Below are 22,080 nucleotides of genomic sequence, written 5' to 3' on the forward strand. Positions count from 1 at the left end.
GCTGGCCCTGTCATCCTCTTGTGCCAATTCCCCTTGGTTTCCATAGAATGTCCTGGTACATCATTCTTGGCTTGCCTCAAGGCAGCAAATTGAGGGCCCTTACTAGCTCTCCATCCCTCTGCCTCTGGTGAGCTGCCCCTCTGTTTGTCACAGGCCAGCAGGAGACCATTAACCCCTTCCCCCATCAAATCTAGTTTTAAACTCTGTCAATGAGTCCTGCCAATTCCTGCCCCAGGATCCTTTTCCCCCTCTGGGACAAGTGTGTCCCATAAGTTGTTTTCAGCTCTGATGCCTTGTAAACCAAGCCATGATTGTAGAACCCAAAACCCTGTCGAATAACTCAAAGCCCTGTCGAATGCATAATTAACCTTAGCCAATTTGCGGAAAAAACATGGTGCAAAGCAGTAGCAAGCAGAAGCAATAGAGTCAAAAAAAAAAAAAAAAAAAAAAGCCAGGAAACTACTCCCCTATCCCTCCTTGTCCTGCCTCCATCCCAGCAGAAAGACAACACCCAAAAAACCTAAAACCCAGAAGCAGCAAGTGAAACATGAAGTCTTCAGTATTACAATCTGAACTTCAAGCCCAACAATATCTTGCTGCAGCCAATACTTCATTTTTGAAGCTGGCATGAATGCAGTATGGTATGAATACCAGCAACAGGTTCAACTCAATACATGACATTCTCTACTCCTTATTCTATACTATCTGCACCATGCCTAGCAGCAATCTACATTGAACAATGTGCATCATACAGCAGTTACTGTCCATTCTCACTCAAAGTGAGATCACTTTTCAGTACTCAGAGCAATGTTCACTGCAGATGCAAAGGAGTTCCGCTTTGTTCCAGTACGTTTCGGATCAGTCCATGGCCAGTCCAAACCATGGTTTTGTGTTTCCACCCCTGGGGCAGTTAACTTCAGTGATTCCTTCCATCCTCACCAAGTGAAACCATAATGTGGTGTGAATTCCAATGCGCAGCTTCCAGCATATGCAGGAGTGGAGATCTCTGTCACACCAGAAATACGGATGGGTTCCACCCCTTCAGCTTGCTAAACTATCAAGTCCGTACAGTCCAATAAACCCAGCTGTCCCTCTCCTTTACCTGGTTGGAGTCAAGGCTCCCTCTAATTCTGACTGGAATCACCTTCATCTCGTGAAGATGTCCTAGAAATCCCTTCAGGAGGATTAGAAGCAGTTTCATCTTGTCTGGTTTCTTTGGGTGATTTTCCACTGGAAATTGAGGTATCCTTCTTCAGGGGAAAATTCCCCTGTAATTCATCTGCTCATGCAGCCAGGACTAAAGCAGGTTTTCCATCCCACTCTTCATATGTCATCCCCATGGTCATGCAAGCAAACCCACAGAGTGTGCCAGGGTGTGTACCTTTCAGATTCTCTCCCTTGGACAGGGGAGCATCTGCACCTCATGGTTGATACACAGGACTGTATAAGTAGGGAATAAAATGTATCCTTGCCAAGTTGATGGATGTCCAAGGACAGTTCCTTCACAGTTGGAACACAGGCCTAAACAGAAAAAGGGAGATTTTTTTCATCTTGCTAAGGCCTTCTTTTTGTTTCATGAACTGTTTGTCCTTGACCATCTTCCAAACCCTGAAATAAGAAACGAGCAAGCAGCCCTGACTAATTCTCTTGTTCCTGTAATTGCCCTGTTTCATCCTTATCTTTTGCAGGACAAGCTGCTTTCCCTCTAGGATTCTTTTTTCCATACAGGTGGAGCTGGTACTGGTACAGACTGATTCTCTGCTGCAGCTGTGTCTGCTGGCCCAGAGACTTCCTCTTGCTCCTGATCACTCCGAACATTGATAAGAAGGGTTCCATATGCATGTGCTAGTCCTTGATTAATCTAATAATCCCTAACTAATTAATCTAATTATACAATGATTACCTTATCTTAGCCTGTTTGCAGAAGAAATGCACTGAAATACACAGGAAAGAAGCAAACAGAATAAAACAGAAAACCAAAACAAGAAGCTACCTGACTCCCACTTGTTCTGCCACCATGCCTGCAAAGAAAAGCCAATGCCCAAGAAACCAGAAGAGGAAGCCTCTTATATTGCAATCTGAACATCAAGCTCCACAAAACTTTTCTCCAGTTAGTACTTTTGGTTTTGAAGCTGGAATGACTGGCCCATGGTATGAATAACAGCAGCAAGTTCAACTCAATTCATGACACTACAAAACCCCTTGCCAGCACACTGGAACTAGATGCCAACAGAAAACAAATACCCTAACACAACAAACACAGCACAGAAAAAAGACAACTGAACAACAACAAAAACCAAACAGACAAACCTGTATAAAACTCTCTTAACTGCTTCAAGCCTTAATTAAATCCTCTTGTTATCTCCTTTTTTGGTTATTCCAATCCCTTTGTCTCTTCCCAAAAATATGCTGTCTTAATTAAGACAGCTGCTTTTTTTGCCCCACACTGGGGGCCAAAAACTATGTAATGATTTAAATCAGAACAAAATGGGCCAAACCAATACAGCACGTAAGTGAGGGGGAAACTAGAGCACAAAAACTCAGAACTGAGACAAAGAAAAGTTAAATAGGAATAGAGTTTACTGAGCCAAATCAGATAAACTAAATACAAAATGCATAATTACCTTAGCCTATTTGCAGAAAAAAACACAGTGTAAAGCAGCAGCAAGCAGAAGCAAGGGAGCCAAAAGACCAATGCAAGAAACTACTCCCCCATCCTTCCTTGTCCTGCTGCCATCTGAGTGGAAAGGACAAGAGGGAAAAAAGCTGGAATCCAGAAGCAGAAAGTGGAACATGAAACCACCCATGTTGGAATATGAAATTCAAGCTCCACAATACTTTGCTCCAACCAATACTTCCATTTTTGAAGCTGGCATTACTGCAGCAGGGTATAAATTGCAGTAGCAGATCAACTCAGTCAGTGATAGCAGTGAAAAGGACTAAAATAAAGGTTGTTTACACTGAGATTAGGACAAAAATAAATTAATATGATAAACCTAAATAAGAAAAAGAAGTCAGCACTCAGTATATAGATACTTCTGCTATTAACAGTCAGATACACCCTGCAGAAACAGTTTGGTTTCTTAGAACTTGGAAATGTACTGTGTTACTTTAATGAAGGCATAGCTTATCATCAGTTGCTGCATTTTTTTTCCTCTAAAATTGTTATGTAACAAGCTCACATTACATTTGTGGATTTCCTTATATGTGAAACTGGGAGCTTACATTGAAAAATTATCTGCTCTCATTGCCTGCTTGTGTTGTCATTTTGCAGCTGAATTGGTACATTTCCTTCTACTTTTATTATTCAATCAAGTGTGTGACACCCTGTCAAGTCTCTTTCTAGACTTCAAGTATCTCACCTAATCAGTATGGCTTTTACTAGCGAAGTCCTTCAATAATATAGCCAAATTTATTTAATGCAAACTATCATTAAATGATATATTTACATTGCACTATCCGTACATCACATTTTAGTCAATTAAGATCTATATAATCAACTTTATTTTGGGGCTAAAAATCAGTGTGAATCTGACAGGTTATAATTCCTAATTTATTACACATAATTTTGAGACATTATCTTTTTTTCAGTGCTCTGAATGCATTTACATGTTCAAATAAAGATTGAAAGTTCATAGTAATCAACTGGAGTCAGTTCTTGCAAGGAAAATGAAAAAAAAACTAAAACATCAATGATTTTTTTTTTAAAGGTTTGCTCCTACTAATTGACTCTATTAGGATTTAGTCAACTTTTACTTGACTTTGTATTGAATAATGATAAAATCAGTGGAGAGTCCATTAATCATTTTTCTTTTATAAAAAAGATATTTCTACACATTAACAGATGAAAGGTTTCTTTTGTCCTCATATGCTTCAGAATCCTTCCTGCTACCCTGATCAAATGATATATATTAATTTGAATCTTAACTTTGATTATATTTATATATATTTTTCAATCTAATACCAGCAGTGCTGGCACAAAATTTATTTGACATATTGTAGAATAGGAAGGGTAATATATGTCAAAGGTGACAGAAGTCATAGAATTGTAGAATCATAGAATGATTTAGACTGGAAAGAACCTTAAAGACATCTAGTTCAAATCACCCTGTTATGGGAAGGGACACCTCCTGTTAGACTACATTGCTCAAGGCCCCATTCGATCCTTTTTTCGAACAATTTTAGGGCAACCTGTTCCAGTGCCTCACTATACTTGTGAAAAATATCTTCCTAATGTTTGATGTAAATCTAACTTCAGTCTGGAGTCATTACCTCTTATTCTATCACCACATGCCTTTGTAAAAAGACACTTTCCAGCTATCTCGTACATTGTCTATGAATATTGGAAGACTGCAAGCAAGTCTCTGCAGAGCTTTGCCTTCTCCAGGCTGAACAACACTAAGTCTCAGTCTGTCTTCACAGCAGAGGTGCTCCAGCCCTCTGATCATCTACAACCTTTCTCTGGAACGATTCTACCAGTTCGTTATCCTTCTTGTGTTGGGAACTCCAGAGCTGGACATAGTACTCTAGATGGCATCTCACAAGAGTAGAACAGATGAGGAGGATCACCTTCTTTGACCTCTTGGCTATGCTTCTTTTGATGCAACCCAGAATAGAGCTGACTTTCTGGGCTGCAAGCACACATTGTCAGCTCATGCTGAGCTCCTCATCAACCAGCATTCCCATGTTCTGCTCCTCTGACTACTCTCTATCCATTCTCTGCCCTGACAGTGTTTGTGCTTGTGATCACACCAACCCAGGTGCAACACGTTACACTTCATTTCATTTAACTTCATGTGGTTAGCATTGGTCCATCTCTCAGTCCTTTCAAGATCCCTCCACATGGCATCCCTTACCTCCAGCATGTCAATCACACCACACAGTTTGGTGTCATCAGCAAATTTGCTGAGGGTGTGCTCAATCTCATTGTCTATGCTGCTGACAAAGATGTCATAAAGCACCAGTCCTGTTACTGACCACTGAGGACCACCACTGTCACTAGTGTGTACTTAGATATCAAGCCATTCATCATTAGGCCTTGAGTGGGATCACCAAGCCACTGAATGATCCGCCTATAAAATACACTTCTGTGACCATTTGAGGCTGTGCCTTTAAGAAGGGGACAGTTGCTAGGACACTCTGGCTGAATATTTTTGTAAATATTGATACTCGAAACGAATTTAATTGGTAGATTGGTGGGAGTGCAGTTTTAAGTTTAGTGCAGCTGGAATTTTCCCTCAGTTCCAGTTCCTGTTCGGCTCCTCTTCGCTCTCCCCTTCTAGCCTATTCTGCTTCTGGGCATCTGGCCATAAGTGCCACAGATAACAGATAAGCATTAATCCAGCACTAATATTCCTTGCTACTAAAATTCTTCTTTTCTTATAACTGCCCCTTCTCTCTCTCTAACCCTCTTTGAGAAAAAAGGGAGGTAGGGGTTTTGTTCCTGTATCTCCCTTTGCTGTATTATTTCTGTATATATTGTAAATCTGTATATTTGGGTACATAAATTCGCTGCATCCCACATTGCTTGGTAAATACAGCATTGCCTTTTGCTTCACTGGCTGAGTTAGCTGTGGATTTTCCATTCTTCTTCTTAGTTGCGGGGGGAAAGCAGGGCCTTCTCTCTCAACCCACCACAACTTCTTTCCTATTTAGAGACCAGGGTGTCACAGAGGACAGAGTCAAATGCTTTGCACACATCCAAGTAGACAACACCAATTGCTTTTCCCTTGGCCTTTGATACTGTTACCCCTTCATAAAAAGCTAAAGCTAAATTACCTAGGTACAGTTGGCCCTTGATGAAGCCATGCTCGGTTCCAGCAATCACAGAGGTGACACTGCATGGCCTGAGTCATAAAATGAGTGAATGTTACTCTTTTCAAATCCTATGGACTAATTTCTGTAAGTGGCCATATTACTTTAGAATATTATTACTGCTGTCATTGCACTTCAGTGTATTAGACATATAGATAACTAAATCTATCACGAATGCTGAGAAAAAAGAACACAAACAATAAAACATGAAAGAAGGGGAGAAAGGAAAGCAGGGAGGGGAGAAAGAAAGGGGGGAGGGAAGAAAGGACGCTTAATAAAAATATATTCCCTAAGAAGTAGAATTGTATCATTTAGCTTTAGAGAGTAAAAAAAGCAGAAACAAGCAATACCTTTCTGGAGAGTACTCAAATCACACTTGTGAATGTAAGAATACCTATCTTTTCTTGTTTGACAGCACTCCTCAGAAACAGATATTTGCTACAAGGTTGTTTTTTTTGTTTTTTTTTTTTAAGTTCTCCGCCTCCAAAGGTGCAGAAGAAAAGAAATTTAATTAAAAAATAATTCAATCAAACCCACATGAGTGTCTGCAACATCAGGTTAAAAAACATTTTAATACAAGTCTACTTCTTTCCTGCAGCTTCAAAGTGTTACTACTATGTTACTGCTTATCTTAGAAGAGTACTTAGAATTGCTCCATCAGTTTTGTCTAGGGCAAAATGTATAAAATAATACTGTATTGTAATGGTGTAGATAATATATTATCCTGTTAATTTAGAGGTTTCTTGTCTAGAAGTACTGTGAACCATTAACATCATTGTGAAATTTTGCAGAAATTAAATTGCTTAGATTTTGTAAACATCAAAAAAAGCAGGAAGGTCAATTGGTGTCAGAATTTTCTGTATGTTTTAATGACTCACCCAGGAATGCTATTTGGCTTCCACGTGTTAACAGTTGTGATAATTGAGGTCAGGTTATGTAACAAATAGTAGCTGGGAACTTGGCAAGTAGTGAAACTGAAATTCTCTCTGCTTTTTAATTACTACACAAGTTGTAAATCCTTCTGTTTCATTGTTGTAATTGGCCCTGGTTTCATTGTCCCTGGCCACAAGGGAGGCCTCCTGCATCATAGACTGTATGAGCATGGTCATTCAGCTGAGGAAAGTGGTTACCCCTGGACTCAGCATTTGCATGACAACATGTACACATTACCTCCAGTTTTAGACCCGCCACTACACAGAAAACATTGATAAATGTGAGTACATGGGAGACCACAAGGCTGTTTAGATATGGAGCATGTCTCTTGCCCTTCAGGCTGAGGGATTACAGGTAATTTAGAGTGGGTCATTGTGGCAGCACACCCAAAAACTGCTCATGCACCCTGCAAAGATGGGATGGGGGAAAAGGAGAGGCTAGGATGAAGGGAGCCAGAGGAGACATCTCCCCAACCTGGGCCTGTGGATCAGTGGATTTCACATGGGCCCTTCCCCGAGCCACATGTCCTGCCAGGCACACACCCCATGCAGGGCAAGTCCGGGAATATTTTGGGTATGTTTAAGCAGAGAAATTTGTCTGGTAGTGTGCAATAAAAAATAGCTGTCTGGATTAAAACGCATGAGTGGCAGAGAGCACAATGCTCTTGTCTCTTGGGATTTTGCTCTACACACACATGGATTATAAGCAGCAGGTCAGAAGAATTTTTTGATAAAAAGAGACAAAAAAGAAATTTCCATAATCAACAAACAGCATTGTGAGTAATTGATATATTCCTAAGATCTCTGGGAACTACCTACCTTTTGTTAGTAGGGGTAGCATACTGCTTTTCGATTTATCTTTTTCCAAATACCGTTCTCAAAAAATTTGCAACCATTCATATTGTCAAGATAATCTCTCAACCAAATACTGAACATGTTATAATCCTTATAACTTTCATGAATAATTATGATCTGCTGGAGAGTAGAGAGGCTCTGCAGAGGGACCTCGACAGGCTGGACAGATGGGCAGAGTCCAACGGCATGAGATTTAACACATCCAAGTGCCGGGTTCTGCACATTGGCCACAACAACCCCATGCAGTGCTACAGCCTGGGGTCAGAGTGGCTGGAGAGCAGTCAGGTGGAAAGGGACCTGGGGGTGCTGGTGGATGGTAGGCTGAACATGAGCCTGCAGTGTGCCCAGGCAACCAGGAGGGCCAATGGCATCCTGGCCTGCATCAGGAAGTGTGGCCAGCAGGAGCAGGGAGGTCATTCTGCCCCTGTACACTGCACTGGTTAGGCCGCACCTTGAATACTGTGTCCAGTTCTGGGCCCCTCAGTTTAGGAAGGATGTTGACTTGCTGGAGCATGTCCAGAAAAGGGCAACAAGGTTGGTGAGGGGCTTGGAGCACAAGCCCTGTGAGGAGAGATTGAGGGAGCTGGGGTTGCTTAGTCTGGAGAGGAGGAGACTCAGGGGTGACCTTATTGCTCTCTACAACTACCTGAAGGGGGGTTGTAGTGAGGCAGAGGTTGGTCTCTTCTCCCAGGCAACCAGTACCAGAACAAGAGGGCACAGTCTCAGGCTGCGTCAGGGGAGGTTTAGGCTGGAGGTTAGGAGGAAGTTTTACACAAAGAGAGTGATTGCCCACTGGAATGGGCTACCTGAGGAGGTGGTGGGGTCGCCATCGCTGGGGGTGTTCAGGGCGAGGCTTGACAGGATGCTTGGTTGCATGGTTTAGTTGATTGGGTAGTGTTGGATGATAGGTTGGACACGATAATCTCGAAGGTCTCCTCCAACCTGGTTTATTCTATTCTATTCTATTCTATTCTATTCTATTCTATTCTATTCTATTCTATTCTATTCTATTCTATTCTATTCTATTCTATCCAAATATTCATAACAGGCACCCAATAGCAGCCCCTGATTCCGCTATAAGCAAGAGATCAGACATCTCCCTAGGTCATTTCCACTCTGAATTACACTGTTATCCTATGTCATAACACGATGATTTAAATGTTCTTTAATAGGTAGGAAAAATAATCATCTCACAATCAGATGTCAGACAAATAAAAAGGAAGTACCTAACATATTTTTCCCCATGTCTTATAAATTTTCATAAGAAACTTAGAATGAACTGCTGCAACATGCATTTGTTAACAGGTCTCCCAGGCATATCCTGAAAAGTCACAGGAATGCAATCAGAGATGACAAAAAAATAAATAGATGCTAATTTATATTTATTTTTCTCTGCAGTCTCCTGTGTAAGCCTAGAAGTACAGGCTGATACTTCTTTACTGGTATTTGTCTCCTCTTAGGCTGAAGAAAGTTGAACAAACACATCATATAATGAATGAGAAAAAATACATAACAAATCAAAATATCAATTTGTAATTATTGGAAACAACAGAGAAGTTTATGAAAACTCATATGGTAGCATTTGGTGTAAAGACATTAAACATTAAGTATTTTAACACCTTATTCAACTGTAAACTAACTCCTGCCTATTCAACTCTTCAGTTAAGATATATATGATGATCTCTAAACATTGTTTCTCATGAGTCTTGATTATAAAAAGCATCAGCTACAGAATTTTGTGCATAGTTTGCTACTGAACATAAAGCAAATGTGTTTTCTTTGCCAGTGAAGACAGACATTAAGGAAATAAGAAATGTCATCACAGATCTTCAATTAGATGCCAGTTTTACTCCAACTGTTGCATTCCTTTAAAGGATTTCTCCCCACATTGTCTTTTTCTGGTTACTACTTAAAAATTCAGCATATACAAGCTTTCTATTTCAAATCACTATATAACTTTCTAAATTTTAAAATCTTTTTTTGAATTGAAATTTTACTTAGAGATATTACATATACTGGCTGAATCTCCTGTGGTATGGTTTGACTAGTTACACAGATCCTCAGAGGAATTAATATGCATAAAGTTTGGTGATGTAGGCATGCATATCTAGTGAAGGGTATGTTTCTACTAAGATGTAGTAACAGGTTATGAATTGCACATCAGATAGTGCTTTATTCATAACAATTCAAATTGCATAAACCTACTATATTTTTACTCAAAAGATCTGTTTGAAAACTATACTATTTCTGTCTTCACTGTTGATGTGTGTAATCAAAAGTATATCTTTACAGCTCAATCCTGGTTTTAAACGGCCAATGGTATTTTCTCTTTTTCCTTTCTAATTACTATAAAGTGTATTATTGGCTGCATAGCAAAAAGTATTTTATTCTCTTTTTTTTCAGTCAAAATCACATTTTGATTAACAAAAATCTGCAGTTGTTACTTACTGTCACCACGGCAAAGCAAAGGCCCCAGTTTATAAGCTGCTTCAGAATTTGGTCTGTCAGTATCTGTGATCACAAGTTCAGTCACTGGCAGATGCTCCTTGTAGGAAAGGAAGCCAATATCACTGGTCCTGAAAATAAAAAAATGAAAATCACAGTTCACCTAAATAGTTTTGATAAATATTTCATGATGATTGATACGTTGCTGTGGAAAGGAAATGATTAAATTCTGAAAAAAAAGTTCTGCAGAACTTTATGGGTAATTAAAAGAATAGTAAATACAAACAAATACTTTAGTATTGATACAGTGAATTTTTGACAAAACAAATATTTTCATGGGAAGTGGGCACTTCTATCTGCTTGTCTGCATAAGCATAAGAAAGCACTTTTTCACATAACTGAGTACTGGCTGCCTAAACTAGTGCACTTGCCCACAGAAGTAAACTTACGTTGCTGAGGATATATTGTATCTATAGTGACCTTTCTCATCATTCTGGAATATTAAATGGCTTAGTACAGCTTTCACCTTCAAGAAACTTATAATAAAATAGGAAAGCACCACATCCAGCCGGTGGCCAGTCACCAGTGGCGTCCCCCAGGGATCAGTGCTGGGCCCCATCCTCTTTAATATCTTCATTGATGATATGGATGAGGGGACTGAGACAGTCATCAGCAAATTTGCAGATGACAGCAAGCTGGGAGCAGATGTTGGTCGGTTAGAGGGTCAAAGGGCTCTGCAAAGGGACCTCGGCTGACTGGACAGATGGGCGGAGTCCAATGAGATGACATTTACCAAGTCCAAGTGTTGGGTGCTGCACTTTGGCTACGGCAACCCCATGCAGAGCTACAGGCTGGGGTTGGAGTGGCTGGAGAGCTCCCAAACAAAGAGGGACCTGGGGGTGCTGATTGACAGCCGCCTAAACATGAGCCAGCAGTGTGCCCAGGTGGCCAAGAAGGCCAACAGCCTCCTAGCCTGCATTAGGAATAGTGTGGCCAGCAGGAGCAGGGAGGTCATTGTGCCCCTGTACTTTGCATTGGTTAGGCCGCACCTTGAGTACAGTTCTGGGCCCCTCAGTTTAAGAAGGACATCGAGACACTTGAACATGTCCAGAGAAGGGCAACAAGGCTGGTGAGAGGCCTTGAGCACAAGCCCTATGAGAAGAGGCTGAGGAAGCTGGAATTGGTTAGCCTGGAGAAGAGGAGGCTCAGGGGAGACCTCATTGCTCTGTACAACTACCTGAAAGGTGGTTGTAGCCAGGAAGGGGTTGGTCTTTTCTCCCAGGCAACCAGCTCCAGAACAAGGGGACACAGTCTCAAGCTGTGCCAGGGGAGGTTTAGGCTTGAGGTGAGGAGAAAGTTATTCACTGAGAGAGTAATTTGTCACTGGAATGTGCTGCCCAGGGAGGTGGTGGAGTTGCCATCCCTGGAGGTGTTCAAGAGGGGATTGGACGTGGCACTTAGTGCCATGGTCTAGTCATGAGGTCTGTGGTGACAGGTTGGACTCGATGATCTTTAAGGTCTCTTCCAACCTTAGTGATACTGTGATATAGGAAAAGCGGCACACACTACAAATATGTAACTCATTAAAAGAGAAATATGCAACTTATAGAAAAAGAAATACATAATCTAGAACTCAGAGCAAACCCAGTAGTTGTAATCTTAGATCTAAATCTATACAGAAGCACATTTTTTTCTGCCCTATGGACAGAACTGATTCACCTGACTCAAACAAATTCTTTCCAGGGAATCAAATTTAAGATTGAACACAACTATCAATGTAAGTGCAAACATAGCCTCTATAATAATGGAGTTACTGGGATAAGTTTCCACTTAAAATGTCAAAAGAGGATAAATGCAAAAATATAAACAAGTCATACCTTGATGTAATATACTCATCAATATATGCAATTTACTGAAAGTGAGGATAGTGAAGACATGCATGTGAACCTATGCCTACTTTATTTACATTACCAATTTAAGTTAACTTGTGTGTGTGAGCATACATTGAACAAATGACAAAACTGAGCAAGAATATATTACAGATACCTGAAACTACTCAAAATTCTGTCTTAAATGTGTTCATCTTCTAACACTTACTTTACTGTTGAGACTCAAAAATTCTTTGTATTTTTGCACAGCACAATAATATGGACATTTCTAGTGTTCATGTATTTATTTAATGTCTTTGTTAGAATGAGCACAGAAACTACAACTCTGTGAGGTTTTTGGCAGATGAAAATTATTTCCCAGCAGAAATTTTTGCAGTCTGTGAATTAGTCTTCATCTTTATTTTTTCTTCATTTCTGTATCAGCTGTGTTCCCTGCTCATTATGAGAGAATAAGCATTTTCCAACCAGTAGGAAGGCTGGAGCCTTTGATACAGTACCCTACAACATCTCAGTTGGAGTGATATGGAACTGGATGGATGTTCACATCCAGAGGGTAGTGGACAATGGCTTGATGTCCAGATAGAGATGGGTGACAAGAGATGTCCCTCAGGGGTCTGTAGTGGGAGGCTGACAGAGTACATCTTTCAGAGAAGGGGAAGAACATCTTTGGACTCAAGTTTTCCAATCTAGTGAGGAGGGTATTATGCTAGAGTTGCTGGGAGCAGGGGATGAATGATCCATCTCACATCAAAGCCAACAACACCAATAAGCACCCTGGCCTGAAGCTTGACAGGATGTGAAGAGAGTACCTGAAGAGCAGGTTAAGGGAACCTTGTTCAGTAAATCAGTTTCAATGGAGCTCCAATATAAATGCCTCTACACTAATGCATTGAGCATAGGGAACAAGAAAGAAAAGTTACAGACATGCATGTGCCTGCATGGCTGTGGTGCCATTGGCATTACTGAGACATGGTGGGATAGCTCCCATGACTGGAGTGTGGGACAGAATGGATGAGGTCATCTAAAAGCTGATAAGAACAGCACTGCATTTGCAAACCTTGGTCCTCATGAGAGATTTGAGCCACCCAGATACCCATTGCAGAGACAGCTCAGCAGGGCACCAGAAACCTAAGATGTTCTTGGAATACTCTTATGACAATTTCCTCCTCCAGGCAATAAAAACACCTGCAAGAAAAAGTCTTATGCTGGACCTTGTCCTCACCAGCAAGGAAGGGTTGGTGAGTCATGTGAAACTCAAGAGTTTTAGATTCTCAGTGTGTCAAAGAGGGTGCAAAGCAAGCTCACTACTTGAGAGAGCAGACTTCATCCACTTCAGGGATGTTCCTGGCAGACTGTAATGGCATAAATTCCTGGAGGGAAGAGGGGCCCAAGAAAGATGGTCAGTACATTAAGGACCACCTAGTGCAAGCTCAGGAGTAGTGCAATCCAAGAAGGAAGAATTTAGGTAAGATTGTGAGGAGGCAGGCATGGATGGACAAGGTGCTCCTGGACTTACTTGGGCAAAAAAAAAGAGAAGTCTATAAGCAATAGAATTGAGAACAGGCTACAGAAGGACTACAAAGAAATTATCCAAACAGTCATGAATCAAGTTAGGAAAGCACTTGGCTAGGGAAATAAAGGTGAATTAGAAGAACATCTTCAGGTACAGCAGAGAAAAAAGAAGGCTAGGCAAGATGTGGGGTCTCTCCAAAAAGACAATGGAGACATGGGCATGATGGCCATAGGCTGAGGTGCTCAATGACTACTTTGCCTCAGTGTTCACTGGCAAGGACTCTAGCTGAATTGCCTAGTCCAGAAAGCAAAGGTGAGAACTGGGAAAAAGAAGATCTGCCCACTGTAAACAAAGGTCGGGTTCAAGACAACTGAAGGACCTGAAGGTGCACAAGTCCCTGGGGCCCAAAGAGATCCACCCACAGGTCCTGAGGGAACTAGCAGATAAAGTTGCCAAATCACTCTCCACTACATTTGAAAAGTCACATCATTCTGGAAAAGTCACTGATGACTGGAAAAGGAGAAACATAACCTCTATTTTCAAAAAGGGAAAAAAGGAAGACCTCAAAAACTACAGGCCAGTCAGTCTCACTTCTGTGTCTGGCAAGATAATGCAGCAGATCCTCCTGAAGTTCTTGCTGAGGTATATGGAAATTAAAGAAGAGGTGATTGGTGATAACCAATATGGCTTGACCAAAGGAAAATCAGGCTTGATGAACTTGATGGCTTTTTATGACAGACTTACAACATCAGGGGACAAAGGAGGGGCAACTGATGTCATCTACCTGGACTTCTTTAAAGTGCTTGGCACTGTTCAAACTAATTTTTTTCTGTAGTTCATTTGAATAGAATTGCAAGTAACATCAGACAATTTCAGGTATAAGTAGAATGTCTACATTCTAGAAATCCTTTAATCCCTTTAGAATAGGATTTCATGTGAATGCTTCTCCTTACTTATAGCAAAGTCATTACATTTTAAGATTATAAATTGTAGATGACAAAAAGGGAGGTAGGAATTCTGAAATTCAAAAAGTAGCTTAAAATTATGTTAAAAATCAACTGACCTTTTAGCAGAACCATTTATTCTAGCATTAATTATTTTTAGTATTGTAAAACTAATAACTGAAGTTGTATTAAAGAGCTGATATCTTAATATATAATATGCAATATGCTACAAAAGTAAAAAATACCTGTATAAAATTAAATCCTCCCCAGAATTCACACTGAAAGAATTAGCAATAATATATAATTTATATAGTTGCAATTTGTGAGCAAATGTATTCTACATCAAGGAAGCAGGAGGCATTATGATAATTTAAATTTAGAGCAGCCTTGCTGTTGTAAATGTGCTAAGGCCTGTATATTTTCTTTATTTACTTTCTAGGAAAATGTATTGTGAATAAACAATGGTAAAAAATTCACCATTCATCTCTGTCTGCATCACAGTTGCAGTAATGCTGTGTATCAATGCAGCTTCCCTCTAATCCACAGGCACATTTTTGTATAGCAGGCAAGGAACCTCCCCAGTAAGTCTGTGTTTCATTGGTTCTTCCAATCCACCAGGTCAGTGGCAACCCATCTAAAAGGTAAGTTAGAGAAAAATCAGTGCCCAGTCTTTTCTCCTATTTATCCCAGGTTTTTGTCATCTCAGCAAGTCTCCATAAGTTTAAGCAGAGAATACACTACCCTTCAAATCTAAAACTGTTCAACAACAATTGACAAAAAGAATAATGCTGCTTTACTTGATAAATAGTTATTCATTTAAATACTTCATTATCAGGTATTAAATGATTGTCATAATTTTTTACTTGCATTAGTGGAAAAGGGAACTCAAAGTCCCCAGCTCAACCAGCCATGATACAAATATTTATCTTAAGCATTCTGTTTATACACTTCTTTTTAAAACAGTTCATGAGAAAGGAGATACCATCAACACCAAAATCAGAGTAGTTTATATTCACAAGCAAAAATTAATTTCAGATCATGAAACTACCAGCAACACAATGAGAAAAGTTACAAAAAAAGCTATGCAGAAACAATCTCATCCCCCTAGCAAGAGTACTCCAAGGATGACACAGAAGACTGTTATCCATATCTGTGGTGAACATTAAACAGCTAAATAGTGGCATGATGGCTTCTTAGGTAACAAACAACAGATTCAGTGACAGAAGAAATTGTATTAATGACTCTCCCATAAGCAAGATGATCTATCTGGTGAGTAGAAATGAGGTTTCACAGCACTTCTGCATCTCTGTGCGGTATATCTGGTCAGCATTGTTTGTAGCAAAATGGTAAAACTGGATGTTTCCTTACTGTTACAGTACTGCAGATTAAGTTTAAAGGTGATATCAACCAAGTACAGTGACAGAAAATATATACAGAATAGATAATAGCTAAAAGACACAAAGCATAAAAATATACTATATTAAATGGTGGAGAAAGAAGGGTAACAGATATAATGCATGAAAGTAAAGGCATGAGAAGAAATCAAGTATTGTTAAATCATAATTTCTTAGACATTCATTTTTTCTTGCTGTTGTCAGAGCTCAAAATTTTCAGCTCAGTCCTTCATGAAGAAGTTAGAATTTATTGTAGTCTCAACATCTCGTACAACTGTCGCTGCTTATTAAATCTCACTGTTATATAAGACCTTTGTTATGCTGACAGTCTCTCAGATCATAAACACATTGACTGCATTCATTACCACACAACTGTTGGCCCAGCAGGCCAAAAAACAGTGTGATATGTGATCTGTTTCTGGAAAAGTCAAACTTGCATAATGACATCAATGTCCAAAGTCAGTGTTCGTGTTTGCAAGCCATCACAGGAGGAAGAAAACTGAGAGACTATTTATAAATAATTTATCAGACAATACTGTAAAAAGTGGAACATTCCTACTGTTTCAACAGCATGTCTTAGCTTTGTATTTTCAGACATGAATTAATAGTCTCAGTCTTCCACTCAGGACATTGGAGCATGCTTAAAAGCTGGTTTCAGTTATTTGTTCATGCAGCAGAATCTGGAGAGAATATTATGGACGTGCTTCAAGTTCATACAGATTAGACTAGATCATTATCCCTTTTTTGGTAGAAAATATTGTTTAAGCAAAATAACACTATTAATCAAAATGGCTAGAGGTTTCTTCCTAATGGTCACATAAATGTATTAAAAAGTGACTTCTTTAATGATATCATTGCAAATGCTGTCCCAACTGATTGAACATAATATATTCTTAAAATACAGTCAGTTAAGAATTACTACATGGACTGCATATTACAAAAAATGGTTCATGTGACTGTCATCAAATTTTGTACTTGTCAGACATAACTAGTGAAGGTAATAGCAGAAGTGGTAGGGATTAACTTTCCCATCCAATTTGATAATTGGCATTTCAAATTCACATATTTAATTGTGCTTGTAACAAATTAAACAGAACACATTTATTTGAGTTAAAATTTATTTTATTTTTTTCAGTATTAAGTATGCTTATTATTATTTTTGAAATAGCAATGTTATTATCTATGCATGATTAATTTCTTTCTGTATGTAATGCTGCCTATAAAATAATTCAAAGAAATATGCATAAAAATCAGTAAATATATAAAGCTGAACTTAAACAGGAAAAACTTGCTAAAGGCTAAGTGAAGATGCCGAACAGAATAAATACAAAATTAGCAAATTCAAAATTTCAAATTAGATCACTTTACCTTCTTAAGCATCTGTCAAAATTTCTAAGCATTTGTATCCCAAACAGATTTTTTATTTTATTGTATTTTATCTTTTTAACTTTTCTGAGATCTCTTAATCAGGCTGAACATCCTATAAAATGTAAGTATAATTCACACTTGGATTTGATATGTCCTTACAAAAATTTGTAAAAGAAACTTCTAAGGTTTCTGGTACTATATCACACTGAGACACTAAAAGTTAGACTGCATACATGCTGGAGCAGGCTGGAAATTATACATTTCGCATAAAAATTGGTGATAAATACATTTCCAAATCTCTCAAAAGCATTTAACTAGATTTTTTGGTAACAGGTTTAGATCTTCAGAGAGAATAAATAGTATCTTCCATATTCTCCCTATACTTTTCAAAGAAAATATATATCTTGAAGAAAGACATGAAAACAAGAAAGGATCCCAAGTTCCTGCCCTGCCTTACCCTGACAGCCCCTCCTCACCAACTAGGCCACCAGTGACCCCCCACTCCCCTTTTTTTTTTTTCCCCACAGCCCTCTAATAACCAGGAGATAAAAGAAATAAATATTTCATGGGGTGGCATAATCCTATGGCAGAATTTTTTCAAAAGATACTAGAATTCTCTTTTTCCATGATATCAGCAAGTTATAAATTTTTATCTATAGATTAAAACAAAAACAAAAAAAAAAGGATAAACCAAGGAATATTTGAATAACTGTTCTCATAAGGGTAAAAACAGGGTTCTACCATTTGTTTTACAAGACTAAAAATATTTTAGCTTATGTTTGCTATATACTGACTGAATATATATGCCCATGCTGAAAACAGGGGGTTGAGGGCTTGTGAGTGCTTTGCCTTCTCTGCAGGGCATTTTCCCCCGGGAAACTGAGTCTGTTCCACTCCCCACTCTCTGCCCAGCTCGGGTATAAAAGGGAGGACATTGCAGCCATTAGCTCTCCTTTTTGGCTCTTGCCTCTCCTGGACAAGAGCTACTGCAGCTGCCTTCCTGTTCCTCTGCCATGTGGTCAGGCCTGATCCTTCTCCCTGCTGCCTCCACGCCTCTTCACAGAGAGACTGGTTCTGCATTCGGTTTTTTTTTCCCCTTCCCATCCATCCTGGTTCCTTGCCCTTGTGAACCTTACCTGGTTTATATATATATATATATATATTGTTTAAAGAAAACTCTTTACCTCTCTACTTCCAAGCTGACTCCAAATTATTTTTTGGTGGATTTGCTCCTTCCTTTTTTTTTTCCCTCTCTGTTGGGAGAGAGAAGGGGGAAGCAGGGGAGGGATTCTCAGTTAAGCCTCAAACTACTACACTGACTGTTGCCAGTTTAGATGTATCCCAGGTTTAACTAGGCCTTATCTAGGCACTGGTGGTTTTGCTTGACAGTTGATGGCTTGACTGCTTTGAAGACTGTACAGTTGTCTTTCAGAATGCCATACTGATATGGCTGGCTAATGCTGTAAACAGTTCTGCATTACTTCACTGTGCTGACCTAGACAACTGGTTACCAGAATTTAAGTAACTGTCAGGTCCTCTTTAATTACAGCCACTACAGGGGTCGTTATGTAAATATAAACTTTCATCATTTATCTAATATGTTGGATGTCTATAGGCACCAAGACTTTGGAAAGAGTAGATGATAATCTAGAATGTCATGCTGCCATCCTGAGGGACTTTGACAGGATGAAGATAATGAGCTGACAGGAACCTCATGATATTCATCAAAGGGAATTTCAAAGGCCTGAATCTGGGGAGGAACAGCCACAGGCAGCAATATATCCTGGGCCGTAAGAAGCTGGAAAGAATTTTGTAGAAGTGGTAGAAGGTACCTCCTTTCTGGTAGAAGACAACAGGGGATCCAAGCAGATGAAGGGTTGAACATGAGCCATTAATGTGGTCTTGTTGCAAAGAACACTACTGTTATCTTGAACCGCAGTAGGAGATTGAGATGTTACCAGCAGCTTGAGGGAAGTTGTTTTTTCCCTCTATTCAGCAGAGGTGAGGCCACATCCGGAGAATTTTGTCCAGTTCTGGGTTCCATGTTACAAAGGAAAGGCTGAGAGAAAAGAAAATCTATAGCCTGGTGTAAGGAGTGGTATGAAGAGGACTGTCTCATCCTTGTCATTAGAAACTGGGACTTCCTTACCCAAAGGAGAAGGAGTGAAATTCAGGCCAAAACCTTAGCATGATTTTTTGCAGCTGCCTACTCCATAGTAAGTTACTGATTAAGTGACTGAGCCTGTGCATTAGAATGCAGTCTCCATGGCTTTCCAGGTGCAGGTTCCATGGAAGAGACCTAGATGGTACCAGTGGTCCATACCCGCCAAGTATGATGGACAACCCTGCTGTGTGCAGTTATCAATTTGGAATGAAGAAACAGAACTGAAGTCAAGACTGATGTCCTGGCATTGCCAAGAGAATCATGAACTTTAGTGAACTCTGCTCATTATAATGTCATTATAAGATGAAAACACACCTCCTAGCCTGAGGCTACCTGCTTCCAAGGCACTTGACTCCTTGGGCATGCCTCCTTGGGCCCAGACCACACCTTGGTCACTCCTCTTTGGGCATGCCAGGCAGTCTTACTCGTGGGGAGGCACAAGGGGCAGAGAGAGGCAGAGTTCAGATATCAACAGGTGTGAAGTTAATTATAAAAGATGTCTCCCTAATGACTGGTGTTCTGAAGAGTCCTGAAGACGTTCTGAGGAGTTCTGAAGAAATAACAGGTTTACAACAAGAAGAGGAAGAAGCAATAAGAATAATTCCAAAGAAAGCTTTCCCCACTAAAATCAAGAAGGACTAGCAGGACTGGACCCAGGACCAGATAGACATCTTTGGACCCTTACATTATTGGTAGCTATAGACCTTTTTCCCTTTCCCCTCTTCACTTTACCCTACTTTTCCCCTTTCTTCTCTCACTTTTCTCTACCTGCTATGGGTAAACAATGAAATTTTACTGTTGATTGAAGGGAACCCCTTGGCATGAGTCACCTGAGTTTTTTGCACTTTGAGATCACAGTAATGAACCATCACGAGCCCACTGTTCAGACTGTGATGCCTGGAAAGCAGAAGATTCAAAGGGATTTTATCAATGTATATAAATAATTGACGGCACATAGTAAAGACAACTGAGACAGGCTTTTTCTAGTGGTACTCAATAACAGGACAAGACACAGTCAGCACAAATTAATGTATGTAACGTTCTTCCTGAACTACATGAAACACCTTAATTGTAACCTTCAGTGTGACCAAGCTCTGGAACAGATTGCCCAGAAGTTGTGGAGAGATTCAAAAGCCATCTGGACATGATCCTAGGTAATCAGCTTTAGGTGGCCTTGCTTAGGATGGGACATTGCTTAAGCTGTCCTCTAGGCATCTCTTCAACCTTGGCCACTCAGTGATTTGTGATTCTGTGATTTCTAAGACTGTGCAAACTCATCCCTTCAGCTGCTGATGTGGTTCAGATACTGAAACCAACATCTGTTTCAGTGGTTGCCTAGAAAAAAATACCAGCACAGATATTCTCAAAACAATTTTTTTTTTTTTTTCCTCTCCTTGTAGGTTAGACTTCAAAACAACAGAACAGTCTGCATTTACAAAGCAGCATCTACCTCTTCTCCCAGGAGCTTCATCTGACTGTTAGGGGCAGGAAAGGACCTCGAGCCATCATCTAGTCCAACCCCCCTGCCAAAGCAGGATCACCTATACCAGGCCAAACAGGAACTCATCCAGGTGGGTCTTGAATATCTCCAGAGAGCGAGACTCTGTCCTTATTAAGTCATCTACCATGATCTCTACCCTTAAACTAAAAACCCATGAATGTAAATCCTGCAGTCTGAAAATCTGCATTTTATTTTAAGGAAATTATTTAATGAAGAATGCTACAAAAGGTAAGGCAAAGTTAATACATCCTGTAAATGATTAAAAAGGTATGACTCCATCCTTTCAAATAGAAGGGGAAAAATAAACCCTAGCTCTCTATGTTAAGTTATTTCATCCCTGTATTGCAAAACAATATTTTTAAGTGGTCACACTGCTGAAGCCAAGGCTGACCATAATTAGATCCTAGTGTTCTTTTACCTTGGAGCTCTATATTTCAGAACAGACTAAACTCCACTATTCAGAGGACAAATCAGCTGTGATTGGTACAGTCTGTGGCAGAATTTAACCAAAGAACAATTTAGAAAAATCTGTAGAATTCACAAATAAATTTTTCATGCATCTTAGTAGCTAAAATTTGAAATTATGGAGGTCTTAGTGCAATTGACTGATTGCACTCTTAGCTTTCTAGAAAAACCTGCATTTCTGTGCAATCTCATTTAATGCAAAATATTTTAAAAAGGGAAAAAAAACCCAAACACATAAAACAAAACACAAAACCAAACAAAGAAACAAATGCAGAAGGTCCTTCTTGCCTGTGTCTTTCCCTCTTTTCTTCTGTGACATCATTTTTTTTTTCATTCTCCAGCTTGATCACTGCCGAAACTAGTGAGTTGACAAGGTGGATTTTTTTGGTGTTGTTTTTTTTTTTTTTTTTCACCAAGTCTATGTGACCTTTTATAGCCAAAAGACACAAAAATCCTAGACAGTACAATCTCAAAGCTCTATTCTTGGTGTAAACCAGGGTTTTGAACATCTAATCATAATTTTGAGTAGAAAGGAGAATAGTGGGACTTTTTAAGCAGTAGGTTCTTCTCTTATGCTGTGCAGATGTTTTCAAGCAAATATTATGCCGACTGAATTCTAGTATAAGAATCTGCTGATGTTGATGACATAATTTAGGAAAAAACAAAGAGTATATGAGCAAAGAGCTTAGAAAAAGAACTAGAAACTTGTACTCAGAGGCTTGTTCTCTGATTTGTGGGAAAGAATATTAAGAATTGAGGAGTTTCTGGTGGACAAGTGAAAAAAAAAAGCACTTAG

General features: G+C 39.6%; 1 protein-coding gene across 1 annotated transcript in view; it reads right to left on the reverse strand.

Moving 5' to 3' along the window:
• Window positions 1-22,080, reverse strand: part of CNTNAP4 (contactin associated protein family member 4) — a gene marked incomplete at its 5' end in the record, with an annotated part of 280,039 nt that overhangs the window by 53,920 nt on the left and 204,039 nt on the right. Inside the window, 2 exons of the mRNA XM_054177755.1 lie at window positions 10,050-10,177; window positions 14,870-15,026. Coding sequence (XP_054033730.1) covers window positions 10,050-10,177; window positions 14,870-15,026 — 285 coding nt within the window. The remainder of the gene's footprint in view (window positions 1-10,049; window positions 10,178-14,869; window positions 15,027-22,080) is intronic.

This window comes from Dryobates pubescens, chromosome Z, assembly GCF_014839835.1.
Source record: "Dryobates pubescens isolate bDryPub1 chromosome Z, bDryPub1.pri, whole genome shotgun sequence".
NCBI classification, from domain to species: domain Eukaryota; kingdom Metazoa; phylum Chordata; class Aves; order Piciformes; family Picidae; genus Dryobates; species Dryobates pubescens.